The sequence below is a fragment of the Lates calcarifer genome, linkage group LG6 (assembly GCF_001640805.2).
Source record: "Lates calcarifer isolate ASB-BC8 linkage group LG6, TLL_Latcal_v3, whole genome shotgun sequence".
In the NCBI taxonomy this organism is placed as follows: Eukaryota; Metazoa; Chordata; class Actinopteri; family Centropomidae; genus Lates; species Lates calcarifer.
In genome coordinates, this window is record NC_066838.1 from 16,690,443 (window position 1) to 16,718,231 (window position 27,789).

At 42.0% G+C, this 27,789-nt stretch overlaps 1 protein-coding gene across 1 annotated transcript; it reads left to right on the forward strand.

Annotated features, from left to right (window-relative positions):
• Positions 1-1,084: 1,084 nt before the first annotated feature.
• On the forward strand, positions 1,085-27,643 carry znf512b (zinc finger protein 512B). The gene is given in 18 exon segments (XM_018686027.2): positions 1,085-2,377; positions 3,991-4,125; positions 12,882-12,961; positions 13,119-13,247; positions 13,597-13,772; positions 13,885-14,168; positions 14,275-14,346; positions 15,254-15,388; positions 16,585-16,712; positions 17,945-18,037; positions 20,508-20,606; positions 21,304-21,456; positions 21,568-21,798; positions 21,800-21,910; positions 22,291-22,392; positions 22,517-22,579; positions 23,039-23,137; positions 23,638-27,643. Coding segments are annotated over 17 exon segments (2,433 nt in total). The 5' UTR covers positions 1,085-2,377; positions 3,991-3,992; the 3' UTR covers positions 23,983-27,643.
• Positions 27,644-27,789: the final 146 nt, after the last annotated feature.

Below are 27,789 nucleotides of genomic sequence, written 5' to 3' on the forward strand. Positions count from 1 at the left end.
ACCGCACGTTTGAATGTGGCAAACATGCTACAGGGGGCCTCTGGGTCCATATGGTTTATGAGCTGCTCCTGACAAATCACAGAACAGCACTGCCCCCTAGTGGAAAATTAACGCAGACAAACCTTGATTAAACATTAAAAATGATGTTTGAAACCTCAAGTCGGTTTAAAAAAAAGGTCCTTAAAATTAGGTATTAACTTGCTGATACTTAATATAAGATACAAGAATCTGTGGAGTGACTTTCTTTTTTTTATTAAACAGTAAACTAAGACATAGGAGAGGTGTCTGTATTTAAGATGTTAATGTCATGTTCAGTTCATTCAGTTCATTAGGGCTTTGTTCCCTCATGTGACCTTTTTCTAGCTTGTCTGTTAATTTTGTTCAGATTAATATAAAAAAATATATTTCTATGCTCATATGTGTGCAGTGCATAATGCCATGATGTTTGAAGTAGGGAAAACATAATTTTTCTCATCTTTTTTTCATCTTTCTAAAGTAATATTTATAAAACATAATGGATATCAGTTTATTTAAATACCAGTGATACTGTGGACTAATTGTGTTCATCACAGTAAACCTGCTACAAAAATGAGGCTCTCCTGCCCTCCACTGGCAATGTTTAAAACAGTTTTTACTCATACATTACATCATGGTTTCAGATGATTTCCACTAATAGGAAATATTAGGTCATGATGACTGGCACCAATCAAAGACTAAGAGAGAGACCCTCTGTTGTTTTTACTGAAACCGAGTGAGGTGGCAAAGAAGCCATGAATTATTCATTTTCTGAGCTGTCATACAAGAAAGATGTGGCTTCACACCATGTGTGAAACATTTATTATTAGCTGAGTTAAATGGGGAATGCCAGAACTGTGCACATATCCTGTAGCCAGCGTTCAGCCACAGCAATTAAAAATCCAATAGTGTATTGACAGCAGGCCTGTTTGTTGTTTGGCTGACATTACTATCAATAGGATCAATTGTGTCTTAATATTGACCTTGAATTTTGGGATTACATGATTAGAAAAGCCTGGTTTTATTTATATAAGCCTACTGCCTCTGAATAAATGATATAGCCTATAACTGTTGTGCGCAGCTTTTTGCAATTTTTAGGATTTTTTGTTATTCCAGTGGTTTCTGTAGAGAGCTACTTGCAGTGACTGACTACAGCACCGGCCTACAGTAAGGCAATGACAACCAGATCAGCCTACCACCGGCTGGACAATAATAATACTCCCTGTCTGATCTGCTACAGCTGCGATAGGCTGGAGGACGCGTGGAGAGAACATTTAGCAGCAACTAGATTAAAATACTTGGCGAAGGTTGATTTAAGGAATTTAAGCCCTGACCCTTTTTTCGTCAGGAGCGAGCGCCGTCACGTCGGAAGAGCAGCACGAGCCGGTATTGCAGCGAGTTTATTAGACAGAAGAAACCCCAATATTAATCGTCTCGATAAAGATAATAATAACGCGAGAGTTTGCAAGTTGCCTCAAGACTGTAGTTGCAACTGTCAAAGGTGGAGTGGATACGCGCATGACCCAACACACATTACTGTAATACTGTACACGGCCGCCGAGATAATATCCGTATAAAAAACCGAAATAATCCCGAGGTAAGGAACCGAGGAGTGTACGAAAACCGACTGAGATTTGGTGTTTCTGCTGATTTTCCTTCGCTTCGTTTTCTTTTACTCTAACCAACTGTCTCGCAGCCGTCGAAATTACTGCACTAAACATATTTTTGTGCCTCCCTTTAGCTCCAGCCAGCGCAAGGATTTTTTTTTACTCCTCCTTCGTAATAAAGTCGCCATTTTGCTTCACTGCCTATATAAACCATCCCGTATTCTAATATTTTTCCTCAAGGAGTCGGGGACCTACCCATCTTTCCGGGCTATTTCTAATATTTCTGGAGTGTTTAACGAGAAGACAGAGGTTGAAGAAGTGCCTTGTGGTATACATATTAATGCAGGAAAGGAGGGGGGCAAGGCAATTGGAAACTGGGAATAAGGTGAAAGTATCCTGGATTTCTTTTCATGTACAGACGAAATTGTAATTTCTCATCTCCTGCCCTGCTCTTTTTTTTTTCTTCTTCCACCTCGTCGTCGTCGTCGTCTGCAGAGTGGGGGGACAGGACGACGGTGACGACCGTCCGCTTCCTCTCTGGCCCCCCAACCCCGGTCTGACCGGTCCTTGACGCACAGCGGGTGTGATTGCCATGTAACATAACATTGGTGGAAAAACGCCCACTTAGGTGCCTGTCTCCTGACCCCCCCCACCCCATCACCCCCCACCTCCACCTCCACCCCCCTCCTCCTCCTTCACGTGGGTGACCCGGGGCCACCCGGCCCCTGGTGCTGGGTGACTGCCCGACAGTCCAGGTAGGTGTGGCCGAGGGAAGAAAGTGGGACACACTTCTTCTTTTTCTTCTTCTTCTTAACCACACAACATAGGCAACTCAGTAACCTTCTTGTAGTTGACACACACAGCATGGCAGTGTGCCACGTGCGGAGCTAAAATACTTATTTCCAGGTTGGTTTGTCAGCAGATTGTGCGAGGAGATGTGAGTGGGTGTCACTAGGTTTTGTTGTGTCTAGCAAAATGTATGGTAATGTAGTTACTGTAGTGTGCTGTCGTTTCCTTGTAGAATTAATCTTTTATGAAAACACCAGCTGCAATGTTTTGGTTTGTTTTTTTTTCTTAAATTGGGGCTTGCTGTGTTCAACAAGCCTAAAAAGTGGCACCCTCTATGAATATTATAGAACTGCCCAGTTTATAACATAGGAAATAAAATTATGTGCACAAAATGTATACAGGTCACTATTGAAACACATTGGAAAAATATGATAATTGTACTGTTTCTTTACAGGAAATTAAAGGGAGCTAATGTTTTTTCATCAGTGATAATTCAGCAGACCAGCCTACTGTGTCTTCATCTGTCTCACAACATCTGTTTATCTTAAGTAGTTAAATGCTCCTTCTCTTCACACTCTGACATATCATACAGGAAGGAAGGTGTCTAGTGTCGGCGTGTGCACTCTCTCTGCAACTTGCATCGTGCAGCGAGCTCACCCGTGCCTTTTTAAAGTCAAATTTATCAATAACTTACAACAAGCTGCATGTGCTTTATCATCAGCGTGACGGATGAGCCGTCATCGCTCAATGTACAGTGAATAGCATGGCATGTAAACGGACACTGAGTGACCCCCACTGGGTGACCCTTTGTGTGCTGTTGTAATTCATTAGGAGGGTGACATGAATGTGTGCTAAGAGAAAGCATGTTGGATCGTAATCAGTCCCACTTAGCATAATTAGCGATTGTCAGCCTTCATCCATTAGACTGTCCCACGCTGACGAGGGATGAGGCTTCAGTGGCGAGAGGCCAAAACAGACATATAGGCTTACTATGGATGAAAACGGTGGTGACATGTATAATGGATTGGCAGAATAAACTGTGCAGTCTACGCAGAGGTCAACAAATGAGGATTACCCCTCACTTAAAGCAAAAAAAAAAAAACCTTCGCCGCTGACCATTTGACCCACTCAAGAGATGCACCACTGGTTTTCATGATAAAGACGGAAAGCAGGGCTGCTCTGGAAAGCAGGAAAGGAGCTTTTTTTTATCCCCCACCTCTCTTTGACTCACCTTTTGTTTAATGGGCAGAGCATGGAGTTAGCGTGTAAGTGAGAGTATTGATTTTGAAATGAAACATGGAAGGTCACACCCTCATTACCACTGCAGATGATGTGTGCGCCTCTGCTCAGATAACCCTCAGTCCAATAGCAGCGATGGCCGACACGAAGAAAAGTGCATTGTAGAACAAGGAGACAGCATCATCACAGGCTATTGATGCGGTGGACATTGCTAATGATGTTTTGACAAGCAATGGAATAGGATTAATGAGGGCAGACAGCATCCCAATATTGCCTCCAGCTATATATCTCTCCTGTGTGTTTGTAACCCCCCCACCCCCACCCCCACCTACCATTGCAGGCATGGAGAGCCCAAGTGGCCCCAGGCTTGGGAAGCTGTCCTCATCAGGGCTGCCGAGGGGCCGGACCCCCAAGCATGGACATCCTCAGGAGCCTGTCAGAACCACACCAGGCCCTGAAAACAACAACAAACACAGTGAGTGGCGAGCCGCTGCACTTTATTGAATGAAAACAGTGTGTGACTTTAGATCTATGTAGTATTTCTTCACAGATTATTTTAAATGTGGGACCTGGGGAAGCTTTTGTTTGCGTGACCCAGGTTTGCTCCTGGACTGATTCCAGGATGAATTCCATGTGGCGATGCAGTGTTAAAAAACAGCTGTTTCCTTCACAACACAACACACTGAGACATATGTGATGATTTCAGTTGTATTATTGTACATTTATCTCTGTTTTCCATTGACTGTCTATTGGCTGGAGTTCTTTAAGTCTAGGCTCGCTGTTCAGAACTTCTGTATTGTTTTTCCAGGATTTGATCAACATACCATGCATAAAACTATCCCTACTGCTTTTTTGAATGGGTTATATTTTACTAAGAATCAATGGTTCCCCAGCCTCAATGTAATTCTACCCCTCTTGCCACAGAAGGGCCTGGAAACTACAACGTTTTTCCTCAGACTGCCTTACAGTGAGAAAACCAAACAAACAAGTATTGCCAAGCACTGACATGAGTGAAACCCCAGGCCATCTGGATGTAGATGGAAGATTTTGGAAAGAGAGAGTCGGACTAGGGAATTATGTTTCAATCCAATAACCAGCAGATCATCATGACTTCGTTAATAGAGTCAGGCAGACTTGGAAAACTGGGGCTGCTCTAATATGACCCAGTTGTTTTGGTTGCTACAAAATAGCCTCTCATTCCCAGACATGCAGAGCACCAATACTAGACTAGGTGCTTCAATTTGTTTTCTTTCTGTGTTAATATTCAGCCCTGTAGGCTGGATTTGCACGCTTGTGTGGGTGCATGTATTTGTATGTGTGTGTGTGTATGTGTTTTCTTGCTGTGGACGGTAATGCGAAGCTTTTTTTGTTTGTTTGTTTGTTTGTGAGTCTCTGCCTAATCTTATCGTAGTTAGCAGTATAGCACAGGCGCATTGTATGCTCTCCTACTCATTGCATGATGTGTTTTTGCTCTTAAAGAATTTATAGTGGTAGAAGGCAGTTCATTTCTCTGCAGCCTCTTTAGAGTCTTATGTTTTATAGACTTTTTACACTTTATTACTCAATAAACAAGGATTGTTTATGAATCAATCAGTGTAAAGTTGGTGGTGGTCTATGCCCTGAAATGCACTTGGCTTAGGTTTGTTAATGAGTAAGTAAAGCCATCACAGGTGATGGCTTGGTCTTGGTTTTCACGGGACTTTTTCTGGTAATTTGACTCTTCTGTTTCTGCATGTTCATTCCGTTTTCTCTTTCTACAGTTGATCTGCTTTGACTCTCAATAAAGTAAAGCTTCTCAAATATACCGGTGCAGCAATTATATCAGATGTTTCGATTCTGCAAGTGCTAAGGAGTCTGTTTTTGTTAAGTCTGATTTAAGGACAGCTTCCAGCACAATTTGATTGCACAAGATAAGCATCTGCATTCCACTATGTTGTAGTTGAAGAATTGTCCTGTTTGGCTGGAAAGTTGCTCTTATCTGGAACATTACCAGGGGTTTCCCTAGCCTTTAGAGAGGCTTAGTCAGTAACGTTGCCAGTGGACTGAGTTTTATGTGATTATGGTTTGAAGATTCTCTAAGACTGTCCACCAGCCTTGAGGGGAAACACAAGGCTACTGGAACACATGAAGAACCTAATGTAACAATTAATTTAGACACAAAGCAGAGCAGAAGAAATATATGAGAAATTGTACATTTTCATTCCAAAAAGGCATTTGATTAGAGTAGAATTTGTGTTCCCTAACCACCTCACCATAACCGTTACGGGTGATGATTTACTCAGATGTTGTCTAAAAGCTAAAGCCAGAAGGTATTCAGTGACTGGTTCCTGCTGCAAAACACCAGCTCCGCCTGCATCAAACGTTCTTCATCTTTTCATACAGCAAGCCGTCTTTACAAATTTGGCCTTCTTAGCTTATTACTCATCAGCGACTGGCTTGAGCTTTCTATAGCTAATGATGAGAAGAAAATGCTACAGTGCTAATCTTGATAATAATAATGAGCCCGGCGTTAGCTTGTCTATCCCAGGGGGGCTGTGAGCTATGGTTTGGGGAAACAAAGACATTAATATCTAAGGGCTCCCTGTGGAGGTTTTTCAATGCTCAGTCTTTGCCCATTGTACACAGTGTGCTCTTCAGACAACCAGGTACCCCATTATCTGCCCCCTTCCTACTGGTCGCTTTTCATTTTTCATTCCACTTCCACAGAAAGTTCGGACCGCTTTGCCTTGTTGCGTTATCAGTTCTCATGCCTATTGATAAATGTCCCCGTCGGAAACTTTGCATGATGTAACTATGAAGAAATCCTGTCTGGCTGGACTGTTTTTCGACCAGTGGTTTCCTGAAATCCGTCTTTGCCTCTCTACATGGAAACAAAGAGTGAAAAAATTGGGGTTTGTGTGCTTTCCTAGAGTGTTGTGGTTGAGCTGTCACCTTGCCACACCAGACAACTCGCAGGAAATGATGTGGTCCTTGAGGGTGACATGCTCTCTCTTTGTTTCTCTCTTCCTTGCTCTCAGACTTTTTTTTTCATAACATCCGATTAGAACGCTAGTTTTGTAATTTTTCTCTCCACCAGTACTCTGAGCTGTTTAACAAGCTACAGTAAAAGTATTTGGACAGAGCTAATGCTGCTCTGCCAAGTGCTGTAGGCAAACCATGAAATTAGGCCTGTTACTGCAAACATTAATGCAAGCCTAAATGAGTGGAGTCTGGGTATGTGTGTGTGTGTGTGTGTGTGTGTGTGTGCGTGTGACCATCTTCTGTCTTTGATGGAGAGTTGTACGGTACCCAACCTGAAAACAGGATACACTTTCTACTGAGCATGCTGTGTGGAAGGGGAGGTGGGTGTTCCAGTGCTGATGCTGCCTCTATTAGTTTGGGGAATGATGGAGGGCGTGCAGTTTGGGTGATCACTCTGCTTATGTTCAGTGTGTTAGTCTGTGTGGTTTGTTTGTGTTGACATGTCCATGTGTGTGTGTGTGTGTGTGTGTGTGTGTGTGGCATGTGTGTTCTCATATGACAGTCCACTACTCCGACTGCACGACCCTCATTTCAGGCCCACTCTCTCCATCTGCTGACCCTGCATATTTGCCTCAGAAGCAATCTCTTGCTTTTTCCTCTCTATCTATTGCCTGCTCACACTTTCTCTCACTTGTTTGTTGTCCAATTCTCCACACATGAACTGTCGTTCCTTTCCATTTTATCCTCCCAACTCTTCATCTCTCTCACGTCTCACTTATTAGGCAGTATTATCAGTGGCAGTGAATCACTAGACCTCCAACCTCACTATTCCTGCCACCGTCAGTTCCATGCCAGCAACCCTCCTTCACCGTACTCCTACCCATTACCCCATACAACCCACCCCCACTCTTCTCACATCTCATATTTCTTATATTTCATAGTTCTCGCCTGCTGATGCTATGAGTCTCCCAAATTGGTGAAATACCAAAAGATAAAATCGATAAAGAGCTATAGATCAGAGAATGTTTGTTTTGGGATGAAATTGAATTCTGGTGCTTTTCTCGGCCTGATGCTGCATCTCGTTTTGAGGAGAGTCCTTTGTCATCTCTGTCACACCTTTATTTGGCAGACTTGAGGATGGCAGATGAGGAGAAGCACAGGGAAATGGGAGAGGAGAGAGATTGAGTTGGTGAGTCACTGTACATAAGGAGGGCACTGCAAACAGTCTGGATCAGGCATTGTCTGTCTGGCTCGCATATACAGTTCTGTATGTGCTGTTGCATAAACACGTGCTTTTTTTTTCATGGGTGCGTGTATATGGACCACAACATGCCTCAGCGCGATGATTGTAAACTCCACCATCATCTGTAAATATTTTTCATTTTCTTTAATTCTCTGTCCTGTCAGTCTTAAATTTAAAAGTGTTTTATTTTCCTTGCTGTCAGTTCACCTGTCAGTATTCTCCCCCAGGAATTCACTGGCCACATATGTGACCAGTCATCCGAAGCTGTTGTGATTGGATGTCACTAAACACACTATTGGCCATGGGCCAAATGGGCATCAGGCAATAGATAAGGTTTCCAATAATATGAAGCATGCAGCTGATGTGGAAGGCTGTAAAATCAATGCAGGCCTGAAGAGGCTGTCGAGGTACTGTGAGTCACCAGATTATGTAGCAGGAATCTCGAGCCCAAGCTCTTTTCTTTGATTTGGCTGCTTTAAGTGTGGTTTAGTGGTGCCAGTAAACTGATAGCCTAACACAGGTCTGTGTGGTGAGTCCTGACCTACACAAAGTGATTCCCTACACAGAAGTTCAGACCACTGAGGGCAGCAAAAGTTGGCTTTGCTTAGGACACTCACTCTTCTTAGACTGGGCACTAATTACCAGTTATTTAGTAAGAAGATCTCCCCATTCAAGTCTGTAACAGTAAGTCACATAGTAGTACAAACCTAGAATAAATGAAACTCACTTCTATTTGTCCTGTAATGTTAAAGCTTCAGTGGATTGAATTTTAAAATTGACTACTTTGGTGCCCCCAATGGAAGCATTAAGTGTCAACACTGTCAAAATGCACGCTGGTGCTGATAGTGGCTTATATCAAGTCCTAAAGTTTAATGCACTGTGTCATTACCTATCTGACGGAGCCTGTAAATATCAGAAAGTAACCAATGAAGAGATGATACAAGTGTCTCAAATCTTCTTCACAGTGATCCAGCAGAAAATGCTGTTCATTTACTTTTTCTTTTTTTTCTTTTTTTTTACGTTTTTGGTTGTTGCTCATGACCCCCTTACTTGCACCCACCTGTAGCACCTGAAGAGTGATAAAAACTTCCACTGAAGCATGGTTGTCCTATTTCATGTGTTTAATTTATATAATAATCAGAGCAGGTGTAATGGTGTAAGATGCAATGTTTTGTATTTTTGCAAGTTTCTCACAAAAAATTGAGATAAATATGAGGTCAAATGTTTGTGTCAACAAGTGTATGTCTCTAAGAGATTGTAAGCTTAGATACAGAGTTGCAGAGAAAGACGGAAAGAGAGAGAGAGAGAGGGAGGGCAGAAAGAGAGTGAGAGAGAGAGAAAGGAAAAAACAAAGACAGAGAGTGAGAGCCGGACTCACTGAGAGAGTCTGGTTTTCATTCAGTTAGTCAGTGTCTGGGTAGCAAGACTGCTCTGGTGCTGCTCCACCTCTCTTCTTCTTCTTCTTACTCACTGTCTGGAATCAGGCCTGACTGGGAGGGAATTATGGGGACGTCTTCAAAGAGAGGTGCGTATATGATGGGAGCGTTAGTACTCTCTCTCTCTCTTTCTCTCTCTCTCTCTCTCTCTCTCTCTCTCTGTGTGTGTTTGTGTGTGTGTAAGAGAATGGAGGAAATGAGAATTCAGGATGAAAAATAACATGTAGGAAAATAGGAAGTAGTAGGAGGTGTGTGTGTGTGCGCTGACGTAAACAGAGAATGTGTGACAGAGAGGGGGGGAGTTGTGAACCAGTAGAAGTAAAAACACAGAGGATAAACTGTCAAGCAAAAAAAAAAAAGTACTAAAAGAGACGGTCTAGTGGTTGCTTACACTGTAAACCAGGATAGCTTACACATACAGGAGACAGTTACACTCTGTCAGTGTGTGTTTACTCTGCACTGTGTCCAGGTGTATCAGTTTCTCCATCTATTGTCCGTTGAGATTGAGGAAGTAGTGATACTATGTCTCCTTTCCATGGAGTTGTGTCAGTGGTGAGTGGTGTTTGTATTTTGTGTGTGTTGTCTGTCTAAACTACAGTGTGTCTAAACCCTACTGTGCAGACACAGACAAAGGCTCCTGTGTGAGTGTTTGTCGAAGAAAACAAATGACTGTTCTGTGTGCGCCTGTGTGTGTGAGAGAGAGAGTGTGTGTGTGTGTGTGTGTGTGTGTGTGTGTGTGTGTGTGTGTGTGTGTGTGTGTGTGTGTGTGTGTGTGTGTGTGTGTGTTTGTGGGTAATGTGTGCACCCTTGCACTCAGGGGGAGCAGTTGCAGGCGTAGCTAGGAGAACTCAGAGGTTATTTGAGATCATTAGGCAGCTGCCAGCACTCCTGGGCCCTGACTCTTCTCTTTCTCTTTTCTTTTTTTCTCTTCTCTTCTCTTCTCTTCTCTTCTTTTCTCTTCTCTTCTCCACTCTTCTCTACTCTCTTCTACTCTCCTCTACTCTCATCTGTTCAGTCGGGGTTAACCAGTACACAGCAACAGTTGCAGACAGCTGGGAGCGAGTCATACTCTGACATTAGTTGAACAGCTGTTTTATCCCCATGGCCTGTGCCTGAGAACCGGGGTGTAGATTTGACACAATGGGCCTGCTTTGTTTCATACCAAGACAATGGCTGTGATTGCTGGAACGTCTGAGAGCCAGAGTGTGCTACCCATATTCAAGCAAGCAAAACAAAGTAAAAGATACTGAGCACTCGTTATTTTATTTGCGTATTCACCCCAGCAAAGACAAATGGCGTTGTGCACTTAATTTTACGTTTAAGTTAAGGCACGCACACCTGTGCTGCCTTGGCTTGTGTGTGTGTGTGTGTGTGTGTGTGTGTGTGTGTGTGTGTGTATACATGCCTATTTCCATTGTAGCCTACTGTATGAGGGCCTAATTGTTCTGCTTGCTGGAAAAGAGGCCTCTGATAGTGGTAACTAAGACAAGTGGATCTTATTCCCATAGCAACAAGAACATATCTTTCCCAAGAGCAGAATTCATTAATTATGCCTTTCTTTTACAAGACCTTTATTTTCTAAGACAGGAATTAGAATGCATGCTCAATTTCCTCCTCAGCACAAGAGCTGCAGCGCCGACTGCATCACCTCTCCAGCTGCTACCCAGACAGCTAATAGAGAAATGCTGTGCCGCCTGGAGAATATTAATACACTCATATCCATGCGCACAAATCACACTCACACACACTGGTAATGGTTTTGTGTACTTGTTTGTGTGTATCAGTGCACACTTTGACGCGTGTGTTTACACCTTGTGTCGTGAACTATTCCCAAACACAGCCAGCAACACGGTGTTACTTCTCATTCAATCTTATTCAGCCCTGCCTTATTTTCTTTCTACCTTATTATTATGAGTCTGAAGTAAAAGATTACATATAATCCATCAGCCCGTGTTTGTGTCTGTGCTCGTGAGTGAGAAACAAAAAGAGAGACAAATGAGGGAGAAAGGAAAAGTTGATACTGTGTAATAAAACACATAGGGAAATGAGAGCGGGAGGTCATGGTAGGTTAGTCCCGGAGTGTACATTAACATCACTGGCACAGAGAGATGTTTTTTGGGTCTAAGGGTGCTCTTTCGCCAACGTGAGCTGTTTTCGTGCAGGCAGCAATGGCAGGAAGTCAGTTCATTTATTTGATGAGAAATCCTCCGACCATTTTTATAATCCTGGTAGGCGCTCTGATCCACTTTGGGACCCACCACAAACCAGGCTGTGCTAGGCATGTGTGCATCCCGTCGCTGCTTGTCAATGAGTTTGTAGGAGAAGAAAGCAGTTGGTAGACACATTTTCATGTTCCTCAGCATGGGGAAGTGAAGCAAATTCAAAAAAGAGTCTGTGCAAGACCACTGCTGCATTCCACTTCACAACAAAGGACTATCATCTCTGCTTCAGGTAGTTTCACTTTGACATTTCCTACATCTGATATGACTGAATAGCATCTGTGTCTCATGCTTGCCTTGTGTCTGCTGCCACTACCCGGTCTTGCCAGATCAATGCAGGGGGAATTGAGAGCGCATGTATAGATATATCATTCTGAAGAGCAGAGCACAACCTCAGCTCCTACCTGCAGCACTGTCATTCAGTATTCTGCTTGGTCAGAGAAAGAAGTCATACACCTCTGCAATTCTCTCCCCTTTCCCTCAGCATCCTCTGCTCTCCTCTCCTCCCTTAGTATCTACCCCCCACCCCACCTCCCTTTCTTTCACATGCATACACTCATCCTCGGCTCTCTCTGTCTTCCCTCCCTCTCTCAAGTAGCGGTGTATAGAGGAAATAGAGTGCAGGGCTGATAGTGCAGAGGTTTAATTGTAGCAGAGAAGAGAGCAGTAATGAGCCAGTGCACTTGCTTGTCCACTGAAGTTTCACATGGAAAAAGATCAGGAAGGGTGTAGGGAGGGGAAAAGAGGGAAAGGAAGTGAGGGGAAGCTAGACACGGGACGAAAAAAAGAGGAAGGGCAGCAGAATGAGGGATGGAGGGAGGGAGTAATAGAGAGCAGAGACAGAGAGCTGAGGCAGTCGGTCTGCTGTGTGCTGTGTCAGAGGTTCACACAGGCGCTAGCGATTTATAGCTGATCTATTTGGCTCAACAGAAGGCCTTTACCCACACACTGTCCTCTCTCTCTCTCTCTCTCTCTCTCACACACACACACTCCCTCACACATGCACTCTCCTCCTCTGTTTGTTGGACAATCACATCTAACATCTTAATGCTTCTCATTATTCAGACCCACCACAGCTGCATGAATTTGTTTTTGCCTATATTTAGTTTGAATATATGACCACATTCAGACATTCTAGAGGCTTACAAAGGTATTTTACTGAAGTTGGGTATTTGTGTAGGTCCATGAAATATCTAGAAATTACCTAGAAGTGCTAAGATCAAAATAGGTCCAGGATGCAGGGGGTCCCAATGCAAATACTCTTTTAGATTTTAACGATACCACTCATAATTAATATTCCTATTCTGTGGATATGAAACACAGGCAGTACTCTGTGCTAACTCAGAAATGGTTCTCTCTCCCATTTTGCCAGGTCCGGTGTGTGATGAGCCAGCAGAGGGGAAGAGGAAAGGTCGTCCTAAAGCAGAAGTGCAGGAACTGAGAAGCATCCCTGTGAGTATCTCTCTTTGAACTGAGTGGGTGTTTGAAGTGGGCTTCATTTTTTTCCTTGCACAGAGTAGGCAGCTCCCCATGAATATGCACGATATACAGCACAGTATAGCAATAACCCTCGCATGTATTCAACTGTCTCTTCCTCACCCCTGAGCAGGCCCATATGATAGTACAATGGAAGGAAGAGTTTAAGCGCCGCTCCAGGGTTAAGTGTCCGTGTTCAGGCTGCTGGTTAGAGTTTCCCAGCATCTATGGCGTCAAGTACCACTATCAACGCTGCCAGGGGGTGAGTCACTAACCTCTGCTCTTTCCTGCTATGCGGCTATTTCTACCTCATGCTTCAGATTAGATTTTAACAGTGGATCACAGTATTACGTTTTGAAGAAAACCCTCAAATAAAACTCCACAATAGTCAGTGATAAATGAGTGGGGAAATTAGTTTAAACTTCTGGAGAATGTATATTGCGCACTGTCCAAATATTTAGTAATTACTGACCATACGTGAGCAATTAGTTTGGCTGTTTAAAGAACCTATGACTGAAGGCTTCCAGTAACAGCTTCCAACTGTCATCTGATTTTGCAGAGGGAGGAAGCTCTCTCTAAATCCCCTCTCCTCATGTCTGTGTTTGTATCAGGCCACCGTAGCTGAGAAGCTGAGTCATGGCTGTCCCTACTGTGAGGCAGTGTTTGCCACAAAGGTGCGCCTGCAGAAGCACAAGCTGTGGAACCACCCAGACAGGGTTACTGTGGAGCCCAAGGATGAGCAGCCTAAACTTCAAAAGACTCCTGTCAAGTCCAACACCAAGAAAAGGTGACTGGGATTTAAGAGCTCAAATTCCCACCCACACTGACCCACATAATGGTGTTAGTAACGTCATAATGCTGACTGCCCAAAACTATCCTCCCTCGGTCTGTGAATTCAGGCCCATGGAGAACAGTCCCCCCTCTCCGGTGTTCTTCAAAGTGAAAAAGACCCACGAGGTGTCCACGCCCTCTCAGAACGGGGAGCTGGCCCACCAGAAGAGCGAGAGGAAACAGCACAGCCACAGTCAGCCTTCACAGCAGATTCACCAGTCCCAGCCAGCCCTTCCCCAGTCCCAGCAGTCGCAGTCCCAAAGCACGTCGTCTGACGCGGGAGGTAGTGAAAGCGAAGGGGGGAGTCTTCCCCCTTCCTTTCCCGACGAAGACCCGGAGCGAATGAAGCACAGTAAGATTACAGCATATCTTTTGTAATAGACTCCATCTTTCATTCTCATTGCACTCGCACTGTATGTGTTTGACCATTCCCTGTCTCTGTTTTTCTCTTGAGCCAGGACGGAAGCAGAAAACTCCCAAGAAATTCACTGGAGAGCAACCTTCTATATCTGGGACGTTTGGATTGAAAGGTAGAAATTTCTCTCACCTCTTTGTTGACCGTAAACCATGTTTTCTCATGAAAACTTGTCCATAATAATCAAACATCTTCATGCTGCAATCTCATGTGGGTGTATTTCTATTCACTTATATTAGTAAGTGAATAAAAGAAATAGTGAAGAGGAGATTGTGCTGTGCTGGCTGATTCATCATTGATTGCTGACAATACAGCAGGCCTCAGGAACCCTGTGATTATTTACTGAATAATGGAGACTTTGGGAGGACAAATGTATCACTGCTGGGAGACAGGAATGGGGATTGTGGGTTGGGGGCTTTGCTACGTCACGTGATCGGCTATGTGAGTAACTGTGAGCGCTCTCTACTGCTGCTGATCAATGATGCTGGTCTTTTAACAGTGCTAATGCGGTAACTGGCGAGGTGTTTCACATGCAGCTAAATGAATCAGTGACTCACGCTTTGAGGCGCACACACAGTTTTTCAAGTCTCTCTCTCTCTCTCTCTTTCCGTCTCATTCATACATTGAAAATGTGACTCATGTATGCACAGTGTTGTAAACTACTTATCAGCACTTATCAAACAAATCATCCACAGTTTGCAGGGCTCGCTGCTCTCTCTTGTTCTCTTTCAGTCCGCTTGTCGCTATGCTGGTGCAACTCATAAACAACCTTCTTTTCTCTTTTTTTTTATCTCTTTCTCTCTTTTGAACCCACTCCCACTGAGGTTTTCTCCTTTTAATATTCAGTATCAGCTTTCCCTTTTTTAGTATTTCTCTTGTTCAGCAATGTCCTCCATCTGTCCCTTTCTGCTTGTATATCTCACTTTACCTTGAATACTTTCAATTGGTGTATTAATTACTACCGTGTGTGTGTGTGTGTCCGTGCGTGTGTGTGTGTGTGTGTGTGTGCATGTGTGTTGCAGGTATGACTAAGGTGGAGGAAAAGCTGAAAGCAGGCCGTGCAAAAAGACAAGAGGGAAGTGGGTTCAGTGAGGAGCCTCAAAGGAGATCTACTCCCAGTCAGTCCTCCAAGAAAGACCCAGCCACAACAAGCTCTGGTGAACACCTATGTCAGCTTTTAAATGAATCATTTTGTCCATAGAAATGTACAGCTTTAGTGCTATTACCAGTGGCGTGTCTCCATCCAAGAACTTTTCTTAGGCCTAAATAACATTCATAATAAACATAACAGAATGGCGGTATATGGCTACCATTAATTATTATTTTCATTATTGATTAATGTCTCAATTATTTACTCATTATCTCCTCGTTAAATCAATCAATCAGTCAGTTGTTTAGTATATAAAATGTCACAAAATATTTTAAAATGCCTCTCACAGTTTCCCAGAGAACAGTCATTACCCCAAGCATTATATACAACAGAGAAAAGCCCAAAATCCTCAATTTCAGACAAGTTGGAACCAATGAAAGTTTGGAATTCTTTGCTTAATGAATCTTTTTAAATTATTATTTGATCTTCAAAATTGTTGGTAATCTATTTTCCTAATCATTAATTAGTTAGTTGTTAGAGCACTATTTATTGTGATATGTGCACTAAGAGTAACTTAACAAGACTGTAACTCTGATGAAGCTTTTAGCACCAGCTCTACTAACTGACTGTTTCAGTACTTGGTGCTATGGAAAAAAATTTGAACAGTAACCAAAGTAACCAAAGTACTGAAGGTTGTTGCCTCGCTCTAAATCCTGGTGGGCCAAGGAACAAAATGTGATGTCTGTGATGGGGACTGGTTTTTGACAAATCAATTCAAACTGACATGTAACAGCTGTTATACCTGGTTGATGCACTGATTCAAATGCTGACAACCTAACTGCTACAGGTAAACCTGATGAGCTACTCTTCATGTTATACGTAAGAAACCTGAAAACAGCTTAGCTTATGACAAAAATCGGAATAAATCGTTTGTCAAATGATTCATCCATTTGTTAAGTAGATGACTAAAAAGAGGCATAATATACAATACAGTGACCTGGTTATGATTACAAAATAAGCCTAATAAAGAGCTACTGTTTAAACCTGACACTCGGGAATCACCTGTTTGGGGATTATTTTACACAAGTGACTCACTCACTACACATTATCACTTGCTAAAACAAGCATAAAATTAAACTGTAAGATGAGAAAACAGGAATACTAAGTACACAAAGGGAGATGTCATGGCCTTAAGCACATAATACCAGGAAAACCTGATCCTGGCTAACTGACAAAGTACTACTGTATCTTCATGTTTCTAAGGTGCTGTTCCTGACACCCAGTGGCAGCGAGCAATCTCAGAGCGAGGCGAAGTGGTGTGTCCCACCTGCTCCATCGTCACCAGAAAAACAATCCACGGCCTCAAGAAACACATGGAGATTTGCCAGAAGGTCAGTGGGCGATACAGCCATCCATCATGCTGGAGCGGGGTGGGAGTGCTGTCACAACATCTGGTACAGCTTGCTGTGAAATCTAAATTAAAGTTTTCATCATCAGACTAGTTAATATCATTCCAAGGCAAATTCCTCAGTACAAGCTTGATTTCACTGCACTTCTGCCTGCTGAAAATTTGAATAAGACATGAACGTCCTTAATTTTACACCATCGTGTTATTCAGTTGGAGAGAAGTCTCAAATCCAAATCTGTTCTTGCTTAAGTCAGGATTCTGTGTGACAGTATGCAAAACACATGATGTGTTAATCAGCACAGTGCCTCAAAAAACAGTATACATATTGACAAAACTTTTCCACACCATAATTATTAAACTTTTTTTTCTCCCTCTCTGAGTATGAAATAAAGCTCTCTCAACCCAGAGCTGTAATCTCGTCACTGGATTATAACTTTGACTGCAATGTTATTAGATACCTCTCCCTGAGGACCCTATTGTGCAGAGTCTGGGGAGCCTTTACAGTAAAGATATTGATTGGAAGGCTGTAGAAATAACATCAGGCAGTATCTCACTACAGTAATCTTAACCATGTCATATCCTTTACTCATCTGCTCTGATATGAAAGCTAATATCAGTTGAAATGGATCAAGGGGAAAGGCACCGTACACTCCTGCAGTTTGTTTGCATTGCACTCAATTGTGGTCAATAATAGTAATAAACGAGGTAGAGGTGAAGCCTGGAAAAAGTTAATATGACTACATTATATTGAGCTTTTCCCGAGGACAGGCCAGCTTGAGTGGTAGAGGAGCCTCTAGGCCCTCGGAGAGAAATGTTCCTACAGCCATTTTAATGGCTCTGTGACCCAGTGGCCCATGTGTCATTAAAGTGACAGCCTGCCGTTAAGCAATGACAGAATCACCACATTACCACTGGGTCGCTCACCATCAAAACACCTCCGTCTTCAAATCAATACAGAGGCGAGGAAAGGAGTCCACGAAAAGGAACATTGTGTGTTAAATTAGCTTTTTCTGGCTCCTATAGTTTCCTGATATGTCCTTTGCCCCTTATTTTGACCAGAAATGTGCACTAATAATGACCTCTATTAGGTTATAGATGAAATGTTGCTACATTGATGGATCCAATAAAGACCAAAGCCAGCAAAGGTGGGCTACTTGTTAGTTTCCTTTCATAGAAATGTTATTTGATCCTCTGTTTGGCCTTCAACCCCTGCAGCTCCAGGATGCCCTGAAGTGCCAGCAGTGCCACAAACAGTTCAGGTCCAAGGCCGGCCTCAACTACCACACCATGGCTGAACACAGCACCAAGGTACACCCCGCAGATTTTGTAATCCCTAAAGCCTGCTTCAAAATTTCACATAATCATATTTAAAGCGGGCTGACGGCTTATTTTTGAATGATCTTTGCCCCTTAAGCCATCACTCAGTAGTCAGTATCCAGATGGGGATGCTTCTGGTGTTCAGAGAGCAAATGTTTCACCACTGTCACACTGACCTACTGAACGGGGTAGTTAGTCATTACACAACGCATTCTATGTATGGAAATCCACCATATGCTGATGGTAGTGTCAGCTTTCACTGGGCTCACTTAGGGGTGTCCTGCATGTAGATGTCCTCCCATATAGATATGCCTCCAGAGTCAACAATCCATTTCACTCCCATGAACTATACTACATTGTATCTGTTGCATATTCATTGTCAGATGCTGTGCCCATCTCTCTAAAAAACGTGATCTTGGGGTTTGCAAACGATGATACATTTGAACTGGTGATTGGTATTCTTGTCCTTGAAATGCTCGCATTTCTTTCCGCAGCTGTCTTAACTCTGACAGCAGAGAGCTTCATTAAGATATTATCATGACACTCCTGCATTAGAGCTATGGTACTGCTATGAAGTTTGCTGAATAATTCAACGCTGCCTGTTTAAAAAAGTCTCATGAAAGATTAATGAATACATGCAGCAAACCTTGTGACATACCACATGCGTGTTTGTGTTTCTGTGTGAGCACATTTTCTAGCTGTACATGATATATGTTCACATGTATGTATACAGTAGAGAGTGGGAAGGATTTTGAGTGAGTAATGTTTGCCAGTTTAACAGTGATGATAGATGACTGTGCCATCTGTGTCGGCCAAGCTAAACTGTTTGATACCGCCATTTGTCTTCAGTGCAGACCTGTTGTGCCCTGACCTTATTGGCAGAATTCCAGTCCAGCAGAGCAAAATACAGCACTATGAGTGTGTTAAAACTGAGATCCCCAAGAAACATGTTTTCAGATCACTTTATTAAAACTTTTTTTGTTTGTGGGATTAACTAGTGTCATATACTTTCATTTCAAAACATCTTTTAACAGCACTTTTAATAGCACATTACTTCAGACATACCTTTAGCCCCCTTAACATTATTTAACATTAACAAGTTACTATGCTATTATGTCTGTTGACTGTATCAGTCGTGTTTATTATTGTAGTTTGTGTTACATGTTGGTAATTTGTTTGTGGTTATGTTTCCCAACAAATACGCACTTAAAGGCATCTGAGGACATTTTATATGTTGCTCTTATTCAATGTATATTGTCAACAAAAGTCCCTTTTGCGCAGTGTTGGTGTAAAGAAGACCCTTAAATATGCTGCGTTTTAGTCTTGTGTATCAAGAAGACAGTTGTTTTGTGTCTTTGAGTGGACAAAATGTTTTTTTTTTCTGAGAATAGAGGCTCAAGCTCTGTCTCTTTTTTGTGCCCATGGCACACTACAAGTCCTGGCAGGCTTGGTCATCTAAGGACATATTTACAGAGGTGTTGTTTCTGTAAATATACTTGTATTTTTCCAGTCTTCAGTCTGCAAAAATGCTTTTACTGATTAATTTTACTCTTTTTTTTTTTTACTCTTGTTAGAAGTGTTATCTGTGCCAGTGCTGCTGCTTTTATTACCATTTGTGTTGAATCTTTCTCTGTGAAGCAGTTTGTATTTAAGTCCGGTAAATGCAGTGCTGTGAAGTTTGACTTGATTTTTATATGATGTGATTTGGCGTTTGCACTGACCCTGGGTCCAGTGTGTTGTCAGTGCAGTCACATGGCCTAGCCCCAGTGCAGTGTGGGAGAACACAGCATGCTGACAGAAGGACAGGGGTCACCCACTGAGCTTGACCTTGATGTCGCTGTTGCGGCTGTGATATTGCCGCCTATTCGCTCACTCTCAGGCTCGCTCTTTTGCTCTCTCCGTCTATGATAGAGGCATTAAGAATACATGCTGATGTAGTTTCATGGTTTCCTCCCCTGCCAGTGTAAATCAAAGGCTGAGCTTGTGTCTGTTCTCTTGCCTGCAGGCTTGAGCGTGATTTACTTGAATTAGTGAAGCACTCAGGCAGTGTCTCATCTCCTCCTTACCTTTACAGAAAGCTAGGATTGCATCTCAGTCATCTCACTTCTCTCTCTGTGTGTTAACACATGAGAAAACACATGAAGTTTGCTCCACTGGCTCCTAAGTCCAGACTCTCTCCAGTCCCCTGCACTGCTCTTCTTTCTTCTCCCTGGCAGCCCCGCCATCTGTTGTTCTGGTCTTGGCTGGGGTTTGGCACCAGCCAATACTCGAGTGAAAACATGAGTTTGACAGTTGTCATAAACATGCCTTGAGTAACAGCCTCACCATGAAACCATTTAATGATCCTGGCACAGTGTGAACATCCAAGATGGAAAACACATTTTTTTAACGTTAGGAGGGAGGAGGAGGTATTGTGGTGGGACACACTTATGTGACATCGTGTTTGTGCCCCCCCCCCAAGCCCTCGGGGAGCGAAGGCCAGACGGGCGACGAGCATGAGGAGAGAGAAAGGCTGCGCCGAGTTCTCAAACAGATGGGACGAATCAAGTGTCCTAGTGAGGTATGCACTCCTTCCTTCTTACTGTCCCTTTCTTTTTCTTCCTTTCTGTCTTTACTACTCTTGCCTCCCTGTGTCCTTCATTTCCATTTGTCCAGCTTTCCTGTCTTTCCTGTCACATTTTCCTCTCTCCTCAAATGCCAGTTTCGAATTTTGTTTCTCCCTTTTCCTCGGGCTCCTCTTCTAGTGTCTGCCTCCTTTTACCTCTCTCCCTCCTTTTTCCTTTATGCCTTGTTCTTGACATGTTGCCCAAAACCACATCAACACTCTGCTTCCCATTACTCACACTAGAGTGCAAAAGGCAGAGAGAGAGGAAGAGAAAAGAGCTGCGAAAAATAGACTCTCTACAGTGACATGTAGTCACCAAGAAAAATGAGCAGTTTACTCCTGTTTTCTCTCTGTCTTTCTACGAGGAACCACAAAATATTAAGCAAGTGCAGTGATATTGTTCCATTAAACCTACGCTTTGCTTCATTTACCCAGTTTCCTGCTTAATGTTTGTTTTAATTCTGTCCCATTTCTGTCACTGGCCTCACACAATCACATAAACATAATGTTGCAAACACACACACACACACATAAACACACACACGTACAGGGCTGCTCAGCCCACTTTTCCAGTCTGATGGGCTACCAGTATCACCAGAAGCGTTGTGGAGGAGAGTTTTCTGACGATGAGAAGCCTGTGTTTCTGTGCCAGCACTGTGGAAAAACCTACCGCTCTAAGGCTGGCAGAGACTACCACGTGCGTACCGAACACTCCCCAACCATCACCACCACCATGACAGCCACCACTAACAGCAACAGCAAGGACAATATCACTGACACCAACAACAACACCGGCAAAGAGAGGGTAAGAAAATAGTTGTTGTTGTAGGACACAGCTGTTTTCCCACTGTTTACCGTATTTGAGTATGTTTCTCCACATTTTCAACTCAAAAGACGGGTCCCTCTGCTTCTCCAGGTGGTCTCTGAAGAGTTTCCATCGGGAGGCAAGAGGGAGCAAAGCCAGCCTGAGAAGACGGACTGGCAGGAGAAAGCGCCATCCGGCCAGCCTAAGGAGAAGGAAAGGGAACCAAGGGAGAAAGACAGGGACAAAGAAAAGGAGAGGGAGCGAGACAAAGAAAAAGCTACGCTGAATGAGAGCCAGGGGGAGGACTTTGAACGGACCCCCAGCGGCAGAGTGAGACGCCGGCTCAGCTCAAGTGGCAGTGTTCCACCTGCAGGAGATAGCAGAGGACGAGCTGGCCAAAGACTGGGGCACCAAGCGCCGCATCAAGGACGACCTGGTGCCTGACAGCAAGAGGGTGAGGACAGAAAGTGAATGCATTATGTACACATGATCTGCATTCCTATCAGACATAAAGACCTGAACAGAATATACATAAACAGATGCATGCTCAGCTCACACACTCGCACAGGAGCAGACATACATTAGCACTGTGTACTAAAAGAAAACATCTCTGTCACACACACACACACTCACACATTCACAAGAACAAAAAGGATTACACACTGACATGCATCAAAGACAGCCTTTCCATGAAAAGGCTCCGAAAACACCAGGTGCAAGAGGTAAAAGGTGAAACCAACAGATAAACATGTCTCCCACACTCTCCTTTTTCTACATACACAGTAAATGGTGAATCTACCAGGAATAATGATATAGTTGTTCTCTTTTGTATAGTTAAACTACACTCGCCCTGGCCTCCCCAATTTCAGCCCAGAGTTACTTGAAACCTGGAAGAACCAAGTCAAGGAGAAGGGCTTCATCTGCTGCACCAATGAAGTAAGAACATTAACTTGGCTTGATGAGCTACCATCCACAGAAAATTACTTTCCATATTTGAATTACAGATGAATATGGATTGGCTGAGTGCGTTCAGTTACTATTTATTTCTGTTTTGTCTCAGAACTGTGAAGCTGTCTATTCCAGTGTGTCAGGACTAAAAGCCCACCTCGCCAACTGCAGCCAGGTACAAACACCCGCCTGCAGCAAAGACACCAGCCTGATTACATTTGTCTCTCTTGACACTTAAATAAAAAAATAAGAGGAAAAACACACACACACACAGAATTACCACAGAATTTAAGCATGATGAATTACGGAGGTAAAATGAATAAAATAAAAATCTTGTAAAAACAGAAAAGGACATATAAGAAAGGACATTACAGACTTTGTTAGCCTGATCTGAAAATAAAATAATGTTGGAAAATAGCTGCTAATATAAAAATGTGTTAATTCCATCAACACAGGATATCAATGCAACATGAAAGGTGTAAGAAAAATATTGTCTACACAGATGCATAAATTACTTTTTAATCTCTGGTGTTGATTGATACCTAGTATTGATGTCTACTCTGTGTGCAACAGGAGATATGCTGCGGTGTTAATATATGTGTGTGTTTGTGTTTGTGTGTGTGTGTGTTTGCAGGGCGGTGGAGAACTGGGGAAGTACACCTGTCTGATCTGTCAGAAGGAGTTTAGCTCAGAAAGTGGTGTCAAGTACCACATCAGCAAAACACACTCACAGGTGGGTCATTCTTGGTCTAAATGTCACAGATAACCTTAAAACAAACTCCTGTGTCATTTAGTATCACCCAATTGGCAGCATTTCCATTTCTGTTCATATACAGTGTAACCCTGCCAAGTTACAGAGGATGGTGTATTTATCTTGTGATAACAAGGTGTTAACTTGTGGGGAAACAAGATGTCTATGTTGCACAAACATTAACATTAATGTCTGGGAGCAACTTCTACAGCTCTTGTTGGAATACTAATCTTTTTTTCCAGATACAGTTTGTGAAACATAATAACTTACTTGTTCAGTACACTGATTTTGCTCCCACAAAATAACAACTTTTTCCCCACAACGTAATAGCTTGCTCTCAAGTGTTTTGGGACCTCAGGGCATAGCACTATATTCAGACATGGTGGTTTGCCCCACTAATTACAGTTGGAAGGTTGTATATATGTTCCTGTTCTTTCTTCAGAGGTTGAGGTAGTCACTAAAAGTGGGTTTTATTGCCTTAGAACTGGTTTCGTGCAGCAGCCAGCCAAGTGGTCTCCAGTAGCAAGAGTAAAGCACCGGAGAACAATGGGATCAAAGCTGAGGTGAGAAACGGTGCCACCACTGGTAAGAAGAGGGGCCGCAAGCCCAAAGAACGGCCCCCTGTGGTCGCACCCCTTCAAACAAAAACTGAAGCACCTGCCACTACTCAAAATTCAAGCCCTGCCGTGACTTCTTCTTTGGGCCCAACACAATCTCCGACCCTGATCCCCAACCCAACGGACAGTGCTAATTCAGGCCAAAACAGACAGCCCATCCCCTCCGCTGCCAGACGAAGCAAACCCAAGAGACTGTCGTTGTCAGAGTAGCTCTGCTTTTGTCGACCCAGGAGCCAGAGAGGATGCTTACTGTAAATGTTAAGCCAGGAAGCTAAAAGACCTTTGTATCTCCACAAGGACTTGGCACTAAGAAGAAAGTTAAATCAGCCATTAAGAAGTAAAACACAATCTTGATTTTGAGACCCCAGAGTTAATGTGTCTATTGTTATAAACAATACTCAAGTAACAGTAATGTTTTATTTCTCCATTCCACTTTTGTCTCCTTTTTAAGGCACACATTTCATTTTCTGTACTCACAGCAGGGGTGTCAGTAGTAATCAAAGATAAAATCCTGACTTCTACACGGATAGCATTTTCTAAACAGAGGTAGTATTCCTAACAAACAGAGAGTAATTCTCTCTATGAGATTCATGTTGTGTTTGAGAGATTTTAAAAAGGTTATTCTATTAGCATGGTGAAGTCATTTAATGATAGCTAGTGTTTTCACATTTTTTTCACAGATATACTGTACTGTGTACATAAACAATATCTATATCTATATAACTATATACTCAAAGCAATGATGCCATCTGTCATTTTCAAGCCTGACACGTCCAATTGGATCATGAGCAATCAGAATTTTTGCAGTGTGTGCTGTAGTGCAATGTTGTTTTGAACTTGATTTTTATTTTATTTCTTTCTGGTTTTACCCTTATCTGGGTTTTTTTGGTTTGTTTTTCTTTTTACATTTTTTATTTTATTTTATTTTTTACTTTTCATGTTTCAAGTAAGCAAATGTCATATAAGCTAAGATGTTGGTCAGTTGTTAATCGTGTTCCACTCTGTTTTTCCTACAGCCATGTGGGTGTCACATCAGTGACATTTATTTTTATTTTATTTGCATCACATGACGATGAAAGGTATCTGCTTTGACAACCATAATTATGTGTCAAAAGGTTATTTCCACAGTTCTTTTACACTGAAGTTAATGAGCAGAGTATCACCGCAAGTGATTGTTTGAGATTTCCATCTGTAAGGTATGAGTTAGTTACAATAATACTTAATATGGGATTGTTTAATTGATTTTAAACTAAAAACTTGAAGTATTCTGTCTAAAATAGGACTGGCAAAGCTAAATGTTGGACAGAAGGATGAATTTTGTGTGAAGCTTGTTGCACCATTGCAGCACAATCAAATGATGTGACACCATGTTAAAAGAAGGCCATATTTTTGGCTACTGCTTTAGCTTGAATTGAAGAACTAAGGAGAGAATAAAAATACTATCTTTTATAGAGAGGTTGAGGAGAAAAAAAAAGATCTTTTATAAAACAGAAAAATTGCAAATGAAGATTCACATATAATAATGTATATGAATTAATTCCTGGACGCTCAAAGTTATTGCCTTGCACTTTAACCCTTCTCGCTCCCCTCTTGTATTTTTGCACTCCAGGAGTATTCAACTTAGCCTAGTGGCTGTCAGGCACAGGAGCGAGAATATTTTACTCTGACAGAAAATTAAACTAGAGAAAAACTAAATTTGTCTTTACATGGGTGATGAGCGGCATGGTTAACTCTTTCTATATAGTATCTGTAATCCAACATGACCTTATAATTATGACACACCAGGCAAAGCCATAACTGGTCTTGTTGAATTAAGGCTGCTCTACCACTTAATGCTAGTTTAGCTTCAGATTTTAAAAAAGTAATCAAATATTATTAAATTACTTTTCAAATCTAAATGTGTGCAATCAGAGAATATTTTCACTTAAACATGTTTAAAGTAGATACTTGAATCCACAGTTATATTAACAATTTGAGCAAATGAAAACTCCATAAATATTTGATTTATATTTGAAGTCTATGTCCATAAAAGTAACGACTCACTTACTTAAAAAAAAGACAGATCATAAATCTATTTTATAGTCTCTTGTGTGTATAATGTAGGTAGCAATCTGATAGCTTTGGATAAAGTTGTGATGTGAGGATATTCTGGTGAGATAATAAGGGTGCTTTACTTGCCACTCTACCTTAAGGACCTGATACAACTCAGTTAAGTCCATCAATCCATCCTGCCATTTCCTCCTTACTGGCAAGTCCTTAAAAATTTTTTGCACCAACAAATGTCAATGTCGTCATTCAAATCAAGCACTGATGTCAGCTGAACATTTTCAAAGAAACATCAAATTTGAAATTTATCTGTGTGTCCCAGGTGGTGTCATCCCTGCACCGTGACCTTTTATATTGTTAAGCAAAGATTTGAGCTGAATTCCTCCATTATTAATCAACTGATGGAGTTTATTCAGGTGCAGAGGGGGATGAATATGCATGTGTCTGTCTCTTGTTAGCGGGATGGACCCTTATCTTCTATCCAGGTTCAACTGACAGAGAGGATAAGTAAGACAAGCACTGACTGGTCCTCGGACCTTTTCAAATATGAGTTGTCCAGACCTTGTGTGTGTATGCGTGTGTGTGTGTGTGTGTGTGTGTGTGTGTGCATGCATGTGCGTGTGTGTGTGTGTGAGTGTATTAAACAGTTAGCACCTTTGTAATGACTGGATGTCAGAAATGGTAACACTTTTCATTGAGTGTTATGCTGTGGCACAGAATCAGTTCATCAGCTGCTTGTTACTCGTTTCATTAATAACGTCACATTGACTGTGTTTACCTGACAAGCTTTGGTGTTGCAATATGATAGTTTAGCACTGCTTTTAACAGTGGGTATTTTATATTTTATCACACCCTTTACTATCTGTCTTCCTATGATGTGGACAACACATATCTATCCCGCAGTGTGAGCTAACTGCAACATGTTTAGAGAGTACAGCAATACACCATATTTAGCTGGTTTTGTTGGCTTGCTGATATTTTGATATTGATGTGTCTTTTCAAAAATGTATGGCTTTTTTCACTCCCCTACTTTTATTTGTTTGCTTTGAAAATGCTTTTTACATATTATGAAATCTAAAAAGAAAAAAAAAGGTTGAAAAAATTTGTAGACCACAAAGAACATTGTAGGCCTATGTGTCGGCATACACTGTTATTTTATTCATTTTGATGATGCACATAAATTGAGCTTTTTTCAGTACACAATGACAAACACATTGAGAGAGTCCTTTATTATTATCTATTCAATATGGGACAACAAGGCATATGTATGTGTGTTTGTTTCTGTATTTAGTGCACTTACTATACCATGAAATAGGCTTGAAATAGGAGTGTTGTTGGAGCTTTCTAGTTACCTGGACTGTGTGTGGTGTGACTTTTGTACCTGGGGAAACAGCAGGCTCAAACGTCTTCCCTTTGTCAGCAATGTTATTTCCAAAACCAAGGTTAATCCTTAGAAATCCCCTTAGACAGCCTGACAATTTTACCCTTTTTATTTGGACAACAGTGGTTCATTTTGTATGCTACGTACTTCAAAAGCAGGAAATGGTTTCCGCCTCTGTTCCCGGTGGCCATTGTGATGAAACTGTCAAGAGTTTTAAGAGATGATGTTGTAGCTCATAACTGGTTATGATATATAAATAACAGGTGAAATGAGACTAATGATGTATTAAAGATTTCCATATCTGAAATTAAGCTGTATAGTACCTAACGTAGGAGGCACCGACACCTCCTTTGAGTCTGAACTGTTACAATTTTTCTCCCAAACTTGTTGTATTACCTGTGCATTAGTATCCCTCAACTAATTAATAAAAGTTTGTTGACTAAACTTGTGTCAACTGTGTCAACTTTGAGGTAAACCTGAATAGCTGTAATATACAGTACATGCATGTATAATAGACTAAGATCAATAATGGCAATACTCTTTTTGTGTGAGAGCTAAATGGGGATGCTTTTGAAAATAATACAATGAAT